Here is a 13295-nt window from a genome sequence, read left to right on the forward strand (position 1 = left end):
TGGATTTTATTTAAGTACAATATATAAAATACTGGTCCATCAGTGGTGACATCTTTCCATGTCAAAAAATATGCATCTAAACACAATTTTTAAAGTCTGAGTAATATTCACAGTAAAGATATACCTCAATTTATTAGTTGAACTAGAATTCCTGCATTTTCAATTACTTCTAAGAGTTCCATTTTATCAACAAAGATGTGAGCAAACTAGAGCTAATATTAGCACATGACCCTTCATGAGTTCCTCAGGACAGATTCCCAAAAGCAAACCCACTGTTATTTACAACAATGAAAGCCTGGAAACAAAAATGTGCAATAATTACAAAATTTTAAGCAAATGATAGTATATCTAAGAGTATTAAGTTGCCATTTAAATGTTTAAACTCTTTTTTTATATTTATTTTTTTAGTTGTAGTTGGGTGCAATATCTTTATTCTATTTATTTATTTTTATGTGGTGCTGAGGATCAAACCCAGGGCCTTGCATATACTAGGTGAGTGCTCTACCGCTAAGCCACAATCCCAGCCCCAATGTTTAAACTTTTAAGGGCTGGGGCTGTTACTCAGTGGTAGAGCATTTGCCTAGCATGTTTGAGGCACTGGGTTCGATCCTCAGCACCACATAAAAATAAAGTCATTCTGTCCATCTACAACTACAAAAAGTTTTTTTAAATGTTTAAACTATTTATAGAAACGTGGGTCATATGTATTATGATGTTAAATGAAAACAAAAGTTATAAAGTACTATGATACATAAAAAATCTATTATTTTAAACCACAATGAGAGGAAATGCTTCTAAAAACATGGGACTGTCAACCCAAGAACTTCAGAAATTCCTTATTTGTTCTTTCTACTTTTCCTGTTTTCCAAATCTATCATATGAGGTACAGAGTCATTTTGTGATAGGAATAGAGCCTAAAAGAAAATAAAATTCCTACTGACAGAAGTTAAATACACTAGAAAGCAACTTACCTCAAGTTTAAAAGCCAGGCCTACAAATGGGTGGGAGTTATCCCTTTGGGAGTTCATTAAGATTTTGGTTTTCTCTTTTGAGTCACTGAAAATAAAATAAATATAAATCTATGGGGTAAAATATTTCAAATTTATTTTATCAGCGTATTATCCAAGAAAAAAGCACACATGACATTTCTGACCTCACCCACAATAAAATTTTACTGAAAGAGATCAGTAAGAATTAAGTACTTAGGGCTTAGTTTCTACATAGAGACAGGACTGGAGTACACTAAAAAACTGAAAAGGTTTGATACAGAAAGAAAAATAATAAATAAGAGCTTAAAAAAAGTTTGTTTCTTAAAAATAGTTCTTAAAATTAGGTCTGACTGGGATAGGGATGTAGTTCAGAGGCACAGTGCAAGCCTAGCATGCATGAGGCCCTGGCTTTGTTTCCTAGCACGACAACAAAAAAGTGTGTGTGTGTGTGTGTGTGTGTGTGTGTGTGTGTGAGAGAGAGAGAGAGAGAGAGAGAGAGAGAGAGAGAGAGAGAGAGAGAGAAGAGCTAAAAGGAGCTGGTCTCAAATGAGAAAATCTTCTAATGATATAAAGCTTGAGAGAGAGATGGTACTTCTAACTCACAAACGTGATAGGGAACTTGAATAGCAAACATCTTTCTATATCCCAAAATTGTTACCCAACTAGAACCGTGATCAATTTTTGCAAACTATGAAACAAAGTCATAAATGTGACTAGAAGACTCACTCTTAGGGTCTGAAGTTTTTGCATAAATTAAGATCCAAGTGCCAAGACTTACTTCTCCTGATTGAGAACAGCATAATTCGGGACCTCCGATGGATCTGGGAGATATTCTAGAACCGCATCTAGAAGAGGTTGGACTCCTTTGTTCTTTAAGGCACTTCCCAAAAAGACAGGAGTAAATGATCTATTTAGAGTAGCCCTTCGGATTGCAAGCTTCAAAAATGAAAGAAAATTAATGATTCATTCATGTTAACATTTCATTTTGTGCTTCAGGGCAATTACAAACCAATAAATGAATAAAGTGAACTGACACTCTTCAGAAGAGTGCTGACTCTAGTGGAGTCCAAAATCAGGCCCCAATAACTTATAACTTAAGGTCAAAATACAATAATAATAATTCCCTTTTTCACACTTAACATTCCTGAAATCACTAATTTTTTTTTATCAAAAAAGTATGTACACATAGAAATTAGATCAATGCAAACTGTATACTAATAAATGTGTAAAACAGAGAAAAAGGCAATACATATGCAAAAAAAAGATCTATTTGCAGGTAACCTATTTTAGGGAGGCACAGAGAACTGGGCAAATCGGAGAAGACAGAAAGGCTTTTACTGAATGCCTTTGAATATACTTTTTAAATTAAACTGTATGAAAGTAATATCTATTTTAAAAAAATTGAATATGCACAGAAAACCAAACCGTACAAACCACTCATAAATGAAGGAACAGGATAGCAGCAGACTCTAGAAAAAGGACTCCTCCCCCACCCCTTTGTGCAAGCCCAATAAAGCTGTTCTGCAGGCTGAGCGAGGGCTGCTCAATGGCGACGTGGTAGAGTGTTAGCTCTAGCAGCTGGAAGAGGCCAAGAGTGCAGCGGTTGCAAATCGCCATGGCAGAAATATGGCAGCATGCAATCATTTCTTAGTCGTCACAAAAAAACACAGAACTGGTTACCCCAAGACACTTCAAGGAGAACATGTACAGACATTTCTAAACATTACTACAAGGAAAAGCAGGACAAGAGCTGGGCACAATAAAAGAGGGTATAAAAAGAGGAAAATATGCATGGGAAGTAAGCAATTATGGCTGAAAACTGCCTGAAAGCCTCACTTCTGCTCTTGTTAGGAACCAGAAATTGTTAGGTCACTAACTACTTGGGCTACATCAGCTACCATGAGCTACCAGGTCACATCTTTGACTCCCCACTTGCCCCAAATATAGAAGTAATGATGACTATGTGCTGAGTCCTATAAGTCCTAGTGAATCACTGACCCTGGGAGTGGTCCCGGAGAGCCCTTTAATAGACTTTAATAGTTTTTGGGAAAACTAACTCAGTCTTTTTAAAAATTGTAGTAAAACCTACATAAGATGAAATTTACCACTTTTACCATATTCAAGTGTATAGCTTAGCAGCATTACATACACTCACCAGGTCATATATCCATCCCTACCATCCATCTTCAGAACTTTTTCATTATCCCAAACTGAAACTGTATCTATGAAACAGTAACTCCCCACTAACCCTCCCACCAGCCCTGCTGTGATTAGAGGTGGAATGACAACCTATCTGTTCTTTTGCAACTTGTCTTATTTCATTTAGAATGTCTTCAAGACTCATCCATGTGGCAGCATGTACCAAAATTTCTTTCTTTCTTTTGTGTGTGTGTGTGTGTGTGTGTGTGTGTGTGTGTATGTATGTATGTGTGTTGCTGGGGATTGAACCTAGGGCCTTGTGCATGCGAGGCAAGCAGTCTACCAACTGAGCTATATCCCCAACCTCCAAAATTTCACTCTTTTTAGATCTAAAAAAAATACCACATTTTGTTTATAACTCATTCACTAAAGGACATATGGAATATTTTGCCTTTTGGTACTTCAGGAGTGCAGCTACAGTGACTGAATATAACTGCTTGAGACCCTTCTATTTTGGATATACCCCCAGAAGGAAAACTGCCGGATCAAATAGTAACTGTCTTTCATTTCTGAGGAACTGCCATGCCATTTTCCACAGTGGTGCACAAGGGTTCTAACCTCCACATCCTTGCCAGCAGCTCTTATTTAGTTTGTACTGCTTGGAATAAGACTCATCCTAATGGGTATTAAGTGGAATCTCATTGCTGTTTGATTTCCATTTCCCTAATGATCAGTAACGTTTAGCATCCTTTCTTGTACTGACTATTTATATATCTGCTTTGGAGAATGTTTATTCAAAAAATGATTATTGGTCATAGACAAGAATCTCCCTATTTTTATAGAGCTAACAATCAAGTGAAGGAAACAATAAGGCTTCATGGAATGTTTCCCAATATTACAGCAGTGTTACTACCAAGAATTAGTCTGTTAATTCTTAGCAACCTCATATCTTAACCTGTCTTACTGCTATAACTTTTTAAAAAAATATATATTTACTTTTTAGTTGTAGGTGGACACAATATCTTTATTTCATTTTTATATGGTGCTGAGGATGGAACCTAGTGCTTCACACATGCTAGGCGAGCACCCTACCTCTGAGCCACAATCCCAGCCCCTGCTGCTATAACTTTTTTACATTTATTTTCTCTCTTTTTAATAAGGACATAGCCAAGAGGTTGACTGTTTCAGTATCTTTTTTCTAGAACAAATTATGACCCCTTTCTCATTTGAAGACATTACACAACTAGCTACTTTCAAAAAAAGTAATATGACATGCCAAATACTATTCAAGGAAGCAGATATGTTAAATAAATTTCACTCATATCTTGTTAATAAAACCTGTGCATAAAAGCATCATGTGCCCTCCCCCAAATAAAGAAGGAAAAAACCCTATCTGCTAGTATAAGAATTATATTGATCCTTTCTTTCTTTTTGGAACCATGAATTGAACCTAGTGGCACTTAACCACTGAGCCACATCCCCAGCCCTTTTCACCAAGTTGCTGAAGCTGATTTTGAACTTGCAGTCCTCTTGCCTCAGTCTCCTGAGTTACTGGGATTACAGATGAGGGCCACCACACCTGGCTAAGAATTATTTTGAGAGAACTTGCCTTTAAGTCAGAGATGGAGGGGACTTTCTCCTCTAGGAACAGCTCCCCAAGCTGCTCATCTGAGTTGGCAACACATTCGATCAGCTCCTGCCGGTGGTCTGCTGCAGCAGCCCTCAATTCAGCAGGAATTTCACCATATCGAACAGTCTGACTGAGAAAAGAAACGTTTCACTTAGTACTTTAATGGTATTCAGTTAAACATACAAAGCACCAATGAGAAGATATAAATAATGGCTAATACATTTTTTATAGGTAAGGAAAAGCATGATATATTTGTACTCAATCAGCAAATATGACTAATATGTCTTTAAAATTCATTCAGAATAGTGGGCAAAGGTACTTTAAACAGCAAAGCAACTTGCTCAGGGTTGCACAACTAGCACATAGAGGAGCCAACATTTAAAATGGTCCACTATAATGAGGAAAAAAACCCTTCATTTTTTAATAGAAATCAATTCTACTTTTATATCAGCCAAATTTTACAGAAGATTATGCTAAATAATATAACACAAAATCCTTCCCAATTTAATACAAACTAGTCTGACCTCATTCTAGAAATCCAAAATGAGTATATACTATAAAATCAAAAAATCACTTGGAAATGTATCAACTAAAGCAGACATCAAACTTCTTTTCAATGTAGTTACAGAACCCATTTTATTGCATCCTAACTGGAAAGTACATAATCTTGATTTTATGTTTGAAGTCCATCTGAGCTCTTGAAAATCCTACAAACCATAAACTTGTTTATCAGAACATCACATTCTCTAGCAAGCAGGATTAGAGACCTCACTCTACTCCTTTTTTAAAAATAACAACCCTGACTACAGTTTTTGGTAAGTAAGGTGGGACAACATGGCATATTTCCATCTTGAGACCTGTCTCCACTCTAGGAGCAAAGCAGATAAAATCACCAAAAAACAAACAAACAAACAAACAACAAAAAAAAAACTTGCAAAGTCACCATATTTGCTTATTTAACAATAGTCTGAAAGTTTTTCAAGGTGTTTATAAAAAAAAATAAAAGTTAATGCAAAAATAATTAGCTTTTAAGAAAACACATTCTTTAAGACAAAAGATAACTATAGTTAGAAAATAATCCTTAACATCCTGAAGAACACCCTTCACAGCCTTGGATCTTGACTCCTTCATCCAGGCAGGCTCCACAGACTTCAGCCTTCCCTGCACCTTCTGATAGACAGACACCCCCATGCACTTTGAGAAGCCCCACCTGTCATTCTGATGTAAAAGAACACAAAAGGACCTCTACCTGAGAAATAGCTACCTGATAATTCCTTGCAAACTCTAGAAAGTGGACACCTTCACTCATTCAAAAACACCTTTCTAAGTCCCTGCCATGAAGAAAGCTGGACTGTAAAGCAACAGCAACAGAACCTTGGGCCTTATGTTAAGGATGACAGGTCAATGCAGCCATCCTCACTTAGCTGTCACACAGGGAGAGGAACCTTGTTTTCTGGGCAGCCTGTATCCTCTTCCTGCCTACAAGCTGGCTGACTGATGAGGACAGAGTTCACAGTTCAGGATCGCAGTGTCACTCCCCTACCTGTCAGACCTGTGATTCTAACGTCACAGCAGAAGGAGGAGGTCCCTCAAACAGCAGTAGCTCTGGAGAAGCTACCCGCTACCAGGCTTGCTCCCCAGAACACATGACTCTCCACATCACTAGATCTGTATCCTCAAAGTGTGATCTGTAGCAATACAGTAGTGCACTGCCTGAGAACTTTCCAAAAATACAAATTCTAACCCCAACACCAGAGCTACTAAATCAGAATCTCTGGAGGTGAACCCAGGCTACCCGTTTTAATGAGCTCTTGATTTGTATGAATACTAGGATGTGATAACCACTGGAAAATGACAGTAGTGTGCAGGCAGAAGTCACTGAAATGTTGACTTAACAAATACAACATGGAAAAGCTACCAAGCTGGGCACAGTGGCACACACATTAAGTACTTCCAATTACTCGGGAAGCTGAGGCAGGAGGGTCCCAAGTTCAAGACCAGCCTGGGTGACTTGGTGAGACCCTGCCTTAAATAAAATTAAAAGGGCTGGGATATAGCTCAGTGGCACAGGGCCTCCCCAGCATCCATGAAGCCCTGGGTTCCATCTCCAGCACCACATGAAGGAAAAGAAGTTATAAACTTGCTTCTTGCATTTCCTAAACCACATTCACACAATTGTAAGTTTTCACATATGAACTGTTTTACCTTTGTAATATCATGAAGCAGGTAACAGCAAATACTTAACAATCCTTATCTCTCTCTATTTTTACCACAACACCCAAGACACAGCAATGCTGCCTTTTAAGTCCACAGCATGAGTGAATGAAGGGACCAATGAACCAGAGGGAAAGAGACACTAGCAGTTCAACCCAGAAGCGCCCACCCTGAAAGCACCCACGTGTAGCAACATGATTGGAACAGTTGCCCGAAACCTAACATGCTCTCTGTCAGAATGCACACCAAGAAAATCAGGACCAAAGGAACTAAAATATAGTCCCTCTGGAGAATATTCTTCCAGCCACGTTTCTAAAACATGTTTACTCTACGTTTAAAGAGCATACTCTTGCCACTTTGGTGTTTTCTAAAGTATATATTAAGGATATATTTTTAGTTAGGCATGGAGGCGCATGCCTGCAATCCCAGTGGCTCAAAGGGCTGAGGCAAGAGGATCATAAGTTTAAGGTCAGCCTCAGTTACTCAGTGAGGCCCCAAGCAACTTCACAAGACCCTGTCTCAAAAATAAACAAAAAAAGGGGGCTAGGGATGTGGCTCAGTGGCTGAATGCCCAGGGGTTAAATCTTCAGTATAAAAAAAAAAAAAAGTATCTTTTTAGCACTTACCCAAAGTCTCCATCAAAAAAGATGGCGCGTTCCTCAATGAGATCTATAATTCCTCGAAAATTACCCTCCAAACCAATGGGTATTTGCACAAATGCTGCATTATGACTTAGTTTAGACCTGAAAGATAAAAATACCTTACTTATTTTTCTTCTCTCAAAATCTCCTTCAAGTAACAAATGTAAAAATAAATCAATGGCAGACACTGTAGAAACGAGAAGGGTTAACATCAGCATTTTAGAAGAGACAAGCAGTGAGAGAGGACTGGCAGCCAGCCTCCAAGAGCTCGGGAAGCCCACAGCCCTGCTAAGGCAACAAAAAGAACTCCAGAGCAAGAGGCTTCCCACCGCATCTCCTGAGCATGCAAAATCAGAAACACGGGGAAGAAGAAAAACAAGGGGCTGGCAAGGAAATTAAAGGATGGTGGAATAGCTGAGCCACCTCTCGTTCTTAGATCCTGACAGCAAAACTAAGTGCGGCTATCTGGAGAGAGAATTTTCATAGGACATACTCATAAGTCTGTCCCCCAACCAGGCACAGTCACTGATAGGAACTGCACTGACCTGGCAGGATTCCCAGGGGAGAAGAAACGTCTAGCTGCATTATGGAGCCTGGACTCTAGACTTGCATGGGTAACTATGGGAGAGAATCTGAGGATTGCTACCTGAAGGAAACTAAGAACTTGTGAGAGAAATATGAACTCAAGAAACAGCACTAACCTCCAGAGTTACCAGAATAAAGAAAACTAAAAATTTGTGAATTACCTCTATTAAAAGTGTTCCAATAAACAAGAAAACTTATAAAAATTAACTACATAATTGCTGAAATATTTTCAAAAGATAGGCTAAATACCCAGCAACTTGGGAGGCTGAGGCAAGAGGATGGCAAGTTCAAAGCCAGCCTCAGCAGCTGAGCGAGGCCCTGTCTCAAAATAAAAAAGGCTGGGAATGTGGCTCAGTGGTTAAGTGCCCCTGGGTTAACCAGTACCAAAAAAGGGGGTGGGGGCTAAATACTCAGAGGGACACAGATTAGTATCAAATTCACAAGCTAGAATATTAACCTTAATAATTCTCACATGTTGCTGGGTGTGGTGGTGAATGCCTGTAATCCCAGCGGCTCGGAAGGCTAAAGCAGGAGGATCACAAGTTCAAAGCCAGCCTCAACAACTTAAGGGAGGCCCTAAGCAACTTAAGGAGACCCTGTCTCTAACTAAAATATAAAAAAGAGCTGGGGATGTGGTCCAGGGGTTAAGTGCCCCTTGGTTCAATCTCCAGAACCAAAAAAAAAAAAAATTCTCTCATGATCCAGCACAAAATAACAAAAAGCTTGATAGAAAAGTGAAGACACAGAAGCCAAATCTAGACATTCCAAAATCAGCTTAATGAGTTACAAAATGAGAAAGCAGATAAATAGGAATAGAGCAAAGAGAGAACCAAAGTAATCAAAAAATGATGAAAGACAATTTTCTTGGGAATTCAGGAAGACTTGGTAGGAAAAAATCCATGTGCAGCTCAGTCCAAGAAACTCAGGACAAAAAGTAAGAACATTTAGTTTTTACCAAGAAAACATTACAAACAGCCCCCAAAAGAAAAACATGACTTTCACTTTCTCAAATACGTCACTCCCATTCAATTTTCTGTTTCAGATACATCACTCTCAGCCTATCCACACATTTACCACCTGCACCCATTAGCTGTGCTGTGAAACTTGAGCAGGACACTACGGCTGCACTCACATGTCCACAAAAGTGAAAAGCAAGCCCTTCACTTGAAAAGGCAGGTGAAACACACTGTAGGAAACATGAAAAGCCAGGAAACAGGAAAGGCCATAAGCACCACTGGCCACAGCTTGTGCGGGATGCCTCACTGTTGTCTTGCACATGCCTTATCATCAGAAAGCAAGGGGACTGCGTCTCTGTGCACACTATGTAAACACATTCACTAAAATCTATCAAAATCCCCCAAAATTAAAACAGAAGTGACCCTTCAGGTTGTCTAAATAGAATGCAAACTACTTCTAGAACCTAGATTACACCTTCTCTAATTACAGCAAAGCAATATCAACTGCCAGATATCTTCTGAAGTCATCTTTAACCTCCCTAGAGTTCATCATTTTTCCCCCATTTCACAGAGGAAGTGGCTGATAAAATTACACCATAACCCAAACTAATGAATTCAGTGCTTCATTTACTAAGTTACTTACAGACATGTTTTTAATCAAGGAAAGCATAAAGACAGAGCTTAGCAACATGCTATGAATGGGCCTTCTGGAAGCAAAGCTAGTTGTCCAGATCAGGACACCCTCTCTTCTGAGGCTCAGTACCTCATTTGCTGCAGGGCCCTGGCCGGGTTGGAGCCCATCCGGTCCAGTTTGTTAATGAAAGTTAAAAAAGGAACACTGTAGCGTTTCATCTGACGATGGACAGTCAAGGTCTGGCACTGTACCCCTCCGACGGCACAGAGAACAAGGATGGCGCCATCCAGCACTCTCAGAGCCCTTTCTACCTCTATCGTGAAGTCCACGTGGCCTGGTGAGACAAAGCAGCATGTAAGGTGGTGAAAGAGTGGTCTGAAGTTTTAATCCAGGCACTATTAGAAGGCTCTGTAGCACTGCTGGTTATGTAAGTCTTCTAATTAGAATGCAGTTTCCTCTGCTCACCAATGCCATTCACCCCCATCAGGTCCAGAGAGATCACTCCTACAAAATATAAGGGCCTGGGCAACTGTGGAGTCAGCTACAATCTGTAAAAGGCAAGAACTTAATACTCACATGTATGTGCATTATTTTTCAAGGAAATCAACAAGTGCTTCAGGTCCCACATCTATTTTCTCTAATAAGAAATCATTAGTAATATTGATTTAATTTGATACTCAAAATTAAACTGGGTCAGAGTAGAAGGAGGAACCAAATGTGCTTCTGCAACAGAGCTACAATAAAGGCAAGACCCTAACTCACCAGGTGTATCTATGATGTTGATGTTGACATCTTTCCACATGGTATATGTAGCTGCTGACTGAATCGTGATTCCTCGCTGTCTCTCTAGTTCCATGGAATCCATGACTGCACCAACTCCATCTTTACCTTTCACCTAAACACAAGTATAACAATTCAGACTTCTGTCTTTGCATCCCAACAAGGAAAGCGATCTCTACTGAAATGGAAACAATATACAGTTAACTTGGACAATCTTCAGACATCTAACAGTTAAACTACAGCATCTCAAAAAGTAGATAACAGTCAGCATATCTTAACAGCCACAAAGCTGTCCTCCTTACTGCTAGGACAGACCAGGGGAACATGCCAATCTTAGAAATATCCTTGCTCCCTCTGCACAGCTCCTTCCCACCAGCCCTACCTCAGTTCATCAACAGGTGTTAATCCTTCCCAGTTCTGCCTCAGCTGGACAGAGGCATTCACAGGAAGGATTCTGCTCTTGAGAGTATGTAATTTAACAAAATACTCTTTACCTGAAGAAATAGTTCAGGATGGAAAGTTAAGTTACTCCATGCTACATGTGTTCAGGAGTCTCAAATTTTTTTAAAATACATTTTTTCCAACATTTATTTTAAGCTCAAACTATATGTCATTTTAAACCCATGTGTCCATTTAACATTATAAATGTCTACCCATTATTAAAAACTATATAAGAACTATTTTAACAACTGTTAAGAATAGATTTTATTGGTTTAACATTCTTAAAACATAATCTGCTCAGGATACTAACAGTGACAGTCTCTGGAGACAACATGGGCTCTCGCCTCTGTGTATGTGAATGTGGTTAAAAAGCCAATGTTACTGCTCTTCTTATTCTCTCAGGTTTTTTGAGGTTCACTAAATCATAAATATAAGACAACTAAAACCAAGCTCTAATTATCTGGCATCAACTGTGAACCACATACCTCGTGCATCTTTGTGATCCTGCCAGTATAGTACAGCACCCGCTCTGTTAACGTGGTCTTCCCAGAGTCAATGTGAGCGGAGATTCCGATGTTTCGGATTTTTTCATTAGGAATTATCCCTGATGAACACCATCGGCAGGCCTTCCAATTAACCTGAAGAAATGAAAGGGCTCAATTCAATGCACTTTTTAGAAGGATAATAGGCAATTAAAATGAAAGAATTTCAACGAATACAAGAAATCCTGGTGAGGCAGAAGGGGAAATGTTTAAACCTGCAACACCAAAGAAGTAGCCACAAAAGAAGGCAAAGAACATATACTCTTTAGAATTAGCTAAATTAAAACAGAAAAATACTTTTGCCAAATGTTAGCTTGGAAATACATTGGAGCTGCTTAAAATAAAATCAGAAAATAGCTCCTAAAACTATTTAAATACGAAACAAAGAATTTAATTTAAATTTTCCATAAATTTTCTCTCCTTCCTCTTCACTGTGGCTCACAGCAAGGGCGTTTTGAGGATTTACAATCCCAAGCAGTAGCTTCAAGGCAGCCCTGCAAAGGCTCCAGATTTTCTCTACAAAAAATAATGAAATATTTTTAAAACTACACTAGCAAGGGGCGGGACACTGGACTTCATGGCCAAAACAAACTTCTTCCTACAGAACTGCACATCCAAAGTGCACAGTAGTCACTTCTGCAAAGGAGGCGGCAAAAGGACGTGGAAAAGGTGACAGCCTTGCTGATCCACAGAGAGCGAGTGACACGAGATGCAAGGACAGGGCCGGCTGCGCCCAGGCCCGCCCGGCCCCACAGGCTTTAGCGTATCAACCTGAACCTTGGCGGACACCGACCACGGAGAAGCGCCTGCAGCGGAGCGCAAGTCAATAACCCAGGCAGACGACCGGGTCAGGCGCGGGGCTTGGGCAGCTCCTGGGGACTGAGGGGTCGCAGCCCGGGCTCCTCCTGAGGACCGAGGCTGACACCCCGCCGCACGTACCTGCCTCCCTCGCCGGCACAGAGCCGAGGCGGCACGCACCAGCAGCATGCTTAGCGAACCTAAGTCCCGTCCTTCAGTACCGGCTCCCGCAGGAAGTCACCGCCACTCCCGCTCGGAGTCACGCCGGCCGCTCCGCAGAGCACTTCCGGGGCGAAAGCACGGAGGCGCTAGGTGCGGAGCCTCCGGCGGAGGGCGGCGGCGCCCTCTGCCGCCTGGAGGAGGAAGTGCACCGCCCAGCGCAGAGCCTAGTGCCCCAGGGAGAGCGGTTTAATCCTGTAGAACCAGGACGGCTGCGAAAGACAGACTTTAAACAGGGCTGTTTGTATTCCGGCATGGGGAGGTGTTCATAACAGAATTTAAGTGAAAAGAATGCCAAATTGCCGACGAGGTTCGCGCAGTGTTATAGATTCCCGCGCGCCTGAAACGTGCCTGTGGTCGAGCCCCAAGAACCTGGAGCAAGAGGTCGACTACCGACTGCAGATTACTGCTCTTATCTCACAAGGTTGCATTGCTCCGAGTTGTCAGCTGCGCCGCCAGACCAGGTGGAAGGCGGCGACCTGCAGTTCAGGTGCCACCTGCCTTCTCCAAGGACGTGGCCTGATAGGTCCAAAATTCTGTCTCAAACCTTCCCAGCAGCCTTCCTGGTGCACGAAGGAAATCCTCCTGAGGCTCCCTCCACACTGTCCCCCTCCCTCCTCCTGCTGCCCCCAGCCCTGACTATCCCCTCTCTCTTCTCCTGGTACTCCAACCCTGTCTCCTCTCCCTCTCCTTGTGGACCAGCCCTGTTTGTCCCCTCTCCTTCCTC

General features: G+C 41.0%; 1 protein-coding gene across 3 annotated transcripts in view; it reads right to left on the reverse strand.

Moving 5' to 3' along the window:
- Nucleotides 1-12693, reverse strand: part of Gfm1 (G elongation factor mitochondrial 1) — a 40358-nt gene extending 27665 nt beyond the window's left edge. The window contains exons 1-8 of one of the 3 annotated variants that reach the window (XM_026392909.2): nucleotides 12491-12659; nucleotides 11495-11647; nucleotides 10551-10683; nucleotides 9918-10122; nucleotides 7599-7715; nucleotides 4738-4888; nucleotides 1768-1925; nucleotides 972-1056 (exon numbers count right to left, since the gene is read on the reverse strand). In XM_026392909.2, coding sequence (XP_026248694.1) covers nucleotides 972-1056; nucleotides 1768-1925; nucleotides 4738-4888; nucleotides 7599-7715; nucleotides 9918-10122; nucleotides 10551-10683; nucleotides 11495-11647; nucleotides 12491-12538 — 1050 coding nt within the window. In that variant the 5' untranslated portion in view covers nucleotides 12539-12659. Of the gene's footprint in view, nucleotides 1-971; nucleotides 1057-1767; nucleotides 1926-4737; nucleotides 4889-7598; nucleotides 7716-9917; nucleotides 10123-10550; nucleotides 10684-11494; nucleotides 11648-12490 lie in introns of all 3 variants that reach the window. The other 2 variants (XM_026392911.2, XM_026392910.2) reach the window with 2 other exon arrangements.
- Nucleotides 12694-13295: the final 602 nt, after the last annotated feature.

Source organism: Urocitellus parryii, chromosome 2 (assembly GCF_045843805.1).
Source record: "Urocitellus parryii isolate mUroPar1 chromosome 2, mUroPar1.hap1, whole genome shotgun sequence".
NCBI lineage: Eukaryota > Metazoa > Chordata > Mammalia > Rodentia > Sciuridae > Urocitellus > Urocitellus parryii.